General features: G+C 41.2%; 1 protein-coding gene across 1 annotated transcript in view; it reads right to left on the reverse strand.

Moving 5' to 3' along the window:
* Positions 1-761: 761 nt before the first annotated feature.
* LOC119422963 (actin-binding LIM protein 1) overlaps positions 762-6,066 on the reverse strand; it is a 22,739-nt gene continuing 17,434 nt past the window's right edge. Inside the window, exons 13-15 of the mRNA XM_037690411.1 lie at positions 4,926-5,000; positions 1,205-1,285; positions 762-1,081 (exon numbers count right to left, since the gene is read on the reverse strand). Of these exons, the coding sequence (XP_037546339.1) occupies positions 968-1,081; positions 1,205-1,285; positions 4,926-5,000 (270 nt within the window). The 3' untranslated portion in view covers positions 762-967. The remainder of the gene's footprint in view (positions 1,082-1,204; positions 1,286-4,925; positions 5,001-6,066) is intronic.

The following is a 6,066-nucleotide window of genomic DNA, read 5'->3' on the forward strand; positions in this document are numbered from 1 at the left end:
CGACACGCCAAGTGAACACGTGACGAAAGACAAGAATAAGCAGAACAGAGTCAGGGGGTAAGTTTGGTGTAGCAGAGGGTCATCATGGTTCATGATCATTTAAAGCTTTATTGTCTCAGATTTCAATACAACAAGTGGCAGTGTGGGTTTTCATTAAAAAGAAAACAATACTTTCAAATACAGTTGTTTCCTAGATAAGGGGATTTATGGTAGCATTAAAATAGAAGACTCCTAATTCTGATATATGTAAAGGGAAAGCGGATAACTGCGTTTACGAGAGCCTGAGAAAACAGAGACATTTCTTTTTGTCCGTTCAGATGAAAGTTTCGTTTGCACCCCAGTCAGGCGACTTTGGGTGACGTGTCGGTGCGTAAATGATTCATTCTGATGTAAATCCAGTAACAGTTGGAGGGTTAGCGTTATGACTTCAAAGACTCACTGAGCCGATCCTTGAAAACTTTGGACTAAAACTCTTTTAGCCCAAGCAAAAATAAAATAGAAATAAAAAGCTGACAAACACTCAAGCTTCAAGCGAGGGCATTTCACAATGGCGCCATGAAGTTCTATTATAATTACAAAGTTCCACAGGAATTAACAGCAACAAATAATAATAATAACTGAAGGAAACAAGCATAAAGGGGAGCAATTCCACTTAAAGCAAAGCAGAAGGTAAAATAAGTGCAGTCAAATCAAACAACTTGACACCACTCATCATTAGTTCTCATTCTTTGTCATTTTTGAACTTGGTAGACTTCCATCCATTGTTACTTGTGCCAGTCTATACTGGGTCAGTCCATTATCTCGGCAGACAGTTGATTTTATGGCGCCCTTGGTTAAAACAAACAAAAATAACAACAGAAGAAAAAAAAACAGAACCTACGTCTAGATTACAATTGTTGTGCGCTATCTGACCGTATGTACAGAAGAATGCATGCGGAAAAACGGAAAACGGACAAAGAAGCAAAGGTTAGAAGAGCTTGGCTTTCTTTTTCATGTCGTTGCGTTTCCACAGGGGAAGCCTGTCAAACTCCTGGATCTCCATTCCAAAGATGTCAAAGAACGTTTCGGGTGCTAAGTGGCGCTAAAATCGAGAACGGAAGTGGAGAAAACAAAAGGAGAGGGAAGGCATCACTGCAAAAAATGTAATTGTGTAACGTACTGTTGACACAAAAACGCAGGGAAAAGTCAGGAGACAGGGTGATACCTCCAGCCTGGTTCTGTCCACATCCCTTGGCAGTTTAGCTCTCCCTCTACTGGTTATCATGAGCATTTCATAGGGATACACCTTCAGAAGGAGACATCCGTCAGAGAACAAGCTTGAGTGAAAGCCTCAAAAACTTGCACAGCATCTTAACCGAAAATCAACAAATTTGGACGTTTTAGTTTGTTTTGACTGTAAGAGAGGTGGGAGAACAGGTATGTGACAGGAGGCTGACTGGGTCATAACTGGGGAAATGCAGGTGCTTTGGTTTGCACTGATTCGTGTGAGAGTTGAAACATGCAACAAATGAGACAAGAGGGACGAACACGACATAAAACGTATGTAATGGGCTCTATTTTTGGCTGTGTTCAAAATTTAAAGCTAACCAAAATAAAAACATGAGTCATGTAGGCTTTGTTCTGAAGTCGGGTCTCGGGGGCAGCAGCTTGAACAGGGGGGTCCGGACATCTCTTTCCACAACCACCTCTTCTGGGAGGACTCCAAGGTGTTCCCAGACCAACTGAGAGACGTCTCTCCAGCGTGTCCTGGGTCTTCCACGGGGTCTCCTCCCAGTCGGACATGCCCTAAGCACCTCCCTAGGGAGGCGCCCAGGAAGCATCCTAACCAGATGCTGAACCACCGCAACTGGCTCTTCTCGATGTGGAGGAGCAGCGGTTCTACTCCAAGTTTCTCCTGATAACTGAACTTCTCACCACGTCTCTAAGGGAGAGTCCAGCTACTCTGCAGAGGAAACTCATTTCAACCTCCTGTATCTGTGATCTCAGTCTTTTGGTCACTACCCAGAGCTCATGACCAGAGGTGAGGGTAGGAACATAGACCAACTGGTAAACAGAGAGCTTGGCTTTACAGCTCAGCTCCCTCTTCACCACAATGGACCGGCACAGAGTCCACAATATCTGTCAATCTCACGCTCCATTCTTCCCTCATTCGTGAACAAACCCCCGAGATACTCGAACTCCTCCACTTGAGGCAGAACCTCACCCTCGACCCGAAGACAGCAGTCCACTCCTTTTGGATTGAGGGGCCTCCCTGCTCAAGCTGCTGTCCCCGCGACCCAACTTCGGAACAAGCAGAAGATAATGAATACATGGTCATGTAAATGGGAATGACGGTCCTGGAAATCTCAGGTGCTGGACATTTTCTAAATCATAACCGCCATCTGTGCAAGAAGAAACTGGCTAATCCCAACTAAGATGTTCAATAATAAGCAACTGAAAGTCCTTAAAGCCCCAAAACAAATTACATCCACACAGTTAAGTGGACATGTTCTTATATACAACTGAAGTGCAAAAATGTTGTGAAGATGTAAAAAAATACAATGCAATGATTTGCAAATGTCATAAAACGGTGTTTTATTTACAATGGAACATAGTATCAGTCAGTAAAACTAAAAGGTTGTAACATTTTATAAAAGAAAAAAAAAAAGAAGGTAATTTTGACTTTTACGGAAGCGTTGCATCTCAAGTAAGTTGGTCCAAGTGGAACAAAAGACTCTTAAAGTAAGTGGTGGTGATAAGAAACAGCTGGAGGAGCATTTCCCAGTTTATTAGGTTAACCATCAACAGGTCAGGAAGAGGACTGGGATGAATCTCTCAGAAGTAAAGATGGGCTGAGCTTCACCAGTCTGTGGAAAAACTGTTGAAAAACAGTGAAGCGATTTCAGAAAAATGTTCCTCAATGGAAAATCGGGAAGCCTTTGAATCTCCATTATCTCCCGTTCATAATACCTTCAAGAGATTTGAAGAATCTGAAGAAACCACAGGGAGAACATGTAAACTCCTCACAAAGAGGCCCCAGGAGGGAGAACCTGCAGCAGCTCTAACCACTGCTGTGCCATGCTGCCCCCATCAAACTTAACAAGACCATAATTTTCCAGAAAACGGTACGATTTCTCACTTTCAACATTTGATTCCTATGTAATCATAGTACTATTATTATTAGTATTATTTGATGATTACTCTGTTCCATTGTGAATAAAGTATGAGGTTATGAGACTGGTAGATCCATTGCACTCTGTGTATATTCACACTTTTAAAAAACATCCACTCGTTTTCAGAACTGGAGTTGTACAATACAGAACAGTGGTGCTTGAACGTTTGTGAAGCTTTTAGAAGTTTCTATATTTCTGCATAAATATGAGCTAAAACATCAGATTTTCACACAAGTCCTAAAAGTAGGTACAAAGATCCAGTATTACATATTTGTGAGTAGTAAAAGTATGTGAACCTCGGGCATTTTCAATCAGTGGATGATGATCAGGTGTGAGTGGGCACCTGTTTGATTTAAAGAACAGGATCTATCAAAGTCTGATCTTCACAACATGTTGGTGGAACAAAGGAGATTTCTGAGGAGCTCCGAAAAAGAGCTGTTGATGCTCATCAGGCTGGAGAAGGTTGCAAAACCATCTCTGAAGAGTTTGGACTCCACCAATCCACAGTCACACAGATGGTGTACACATGGAGGAACATCAAGAGCATTGTGACCCTCCCCAGGAGTGGTGGACCAACAAACATCACTCCAGGAACAAGGTGTGGAATAATGAGGTCACAAAGGAGCCCAGGGTAACTTCTCTCTCACATTGATGTTCATGTTCATGAGTCCACCATCAGGAGAACTCTGAACAACAATGGTTCATGGCCGGGTTGAAGGAGAAACCACCGCTCTCCAAGAAGAACATGGCTGCTCGTCTGCAGTTTGATAAAGATCACGTGGACGAGCCAGAAGACTGTTGGAAGAACGTTTTGTGGATGGAGGAGACCAAAATAAAACTTCTTGGTTTAAATGAAAAGTGTTCTGTTTGGAGAACGGACAGCAGCGTTGTGGAACATGGTGGTGGCGGTGGTATCATGGTTTGGGCCTGTTTTGCTGCATCTGGGCCAGGACTTCTTGCTGTCATTGATGGAACAATGAATTCTGAATTACATCAGAGAATTCTAAAGGAAAATGTCAGAACATCTGTCCATGAACTGGATCTCCAGAGAAGGTGGGTCACGCAGCGACACAATGACCCTCAGCGCACGAGATGTTCTACCAAAGAATGGCTCAAGAAGAATAAAGTTCATGTTTTGGAACGGCCAAGTCAAAATCCAGATGTTGTGGAAGGACCTGAAGCTGCAGTCAATGTGAGGAAACCACCAACATCCAGAGTTGAAGCTGTTCTGTTCGGAGGAATGGGATAAAGTTCCTCCACTGATCAACAGTTACTGGAAATAGTTGAAGTTGTTGTTGCACAGGGAGGTGTCACACCAGGTACTGAAAGTAAAGTAAACCACTCACAAATATGTAATATTGGATCATTTCCGTCAATAAATAATTGAACAAGTATAATATTTTTGTGTCGTTTGTTTAACTGGGTTCTCTTGATCCACTTCAAGGACTTGTGTGAAAATCTGACGAAGTTTTAGGTCAAATTTATACAGAAATATAATAAATTCTAAAGCGTTCACAAACGTTCAAGCACCGCTGTACACAGTGTCCATTTGTTTCAAATCAAAGCTGTGTGCAGATGAGCACGGAGAAGCCAGCATGCTAAGCGCTAAAGTGACTCGGCAGCTCCTTAAAAGCAGCATGCTGAATCAGGAACTCGGCTGACGCGAGTCACGTTCTACGTTTATTTTCTAAACTTCCTATGAACGATAAAATGAGTACACGTGTTTCAGTGCAGTTACATTAGTCGTCACTGGAAGAAGAAGAGGATACTTGCTTTTGGTTCCAACATATTAGGCATAGATACTCCCCTGTCCATCCTTGCAAGTGCTGCACGGCCATCCCTAATGTGCTAAAGAACAGAACATACACGTAATGTAGTGGGAGGGGGCTGCAGGGGTCATGGCATGAATATGTCCTCTTATGGACGTGGGTGCAGTCGTCACTGGATGGAGCAAGAAGCTTGGATGTGGTTGCGTATCGTGATCGGTATCAAAGATGGCGTTTGTTTACGTGTTGTTTTTATTGTGTGAATGCCGAGCTACGTTGTTGTTTCACTCTTTTATCGTTTCTTTTGTAATCCAAATACTTCCACACACTTTGAGCTAATTGTGCGATCGGCAGTGGTGCGCGATGATTTTACCGTTTCCCTCTTTCATATTATTTTTTTTTACAAATTTTTACCATTAATAAATAAATAATTCAGATCTCTTCAGCTACCTCATAAACATTGTTTTCTTTAAAATCTACTTCAGCTGCTGGCTGTTTTAGTCTTATGTGTCCCTTTTAGGTTTTAGACACGGTCTAACTAGATTTTAATAATTTTGTTAGTTTAGTAACCGTCTTGCTACATTTAGCTAATAGCTACTATTTAGCTAATTTTTGCTTTTACCAACAGTTTTGCTTATTTAAGTTTTTAGTGTCAGTTTAGATCAAATGTTTTGTTTTGTAACATTTAGCTTTAAGTTAGCTTTGGTCATTTTTAGCTACTTTAGTTCAAGTTTTAACTTTTAGCCACTCTTGCTTATTTTGGCTTTCAGCTATGGTTTTGTTATTTTAGGCTTTTAAGCAATTGTTCTGCTATCTTTTGGCAACAGCTTTGCTAACGTTTAGTTACATTTTCACAGATAACTCTTAGCAATGGTTTTGCAAATGTTGCTGTTATTCATAGTTTTTACTGAATCAGCGTTTAGCAGCAGTTTTGAAGCATTTTTGCTTTTAAGGTTTTGTTTTGCTAAGCTTAGCTTTTAACAATGTTTAGCTTTTTTTTTTTTTACTTTAGTAATGATTTGGCTGACATTAACAGGAGTTTTGCTGATTTTAGCTGGTGGTCATGGTATTGTTGACATTAGCATTTGGCAACAGTTTGGATGATTTTAGTGTTTAGCAATGGTTTAGCTGATAATACTTTAAGCAAG

The sequence above is a fragment of the Nematolebias whitei genome, chromosome 1, assembly GCF_014905685.2.
Source record: "Nematolebias whitei isolate Nwh7 chromosome 1, NemWhi1, whole genome shotgun sequence".
NCBI classification, from domain to species: domain Eukaryota; kingdom Metazoa; phylum Chordata; class Actinopteri; order Cyprinodontiformes; family Rivulidae; genus Nematolebias; species Nematolebias whitei.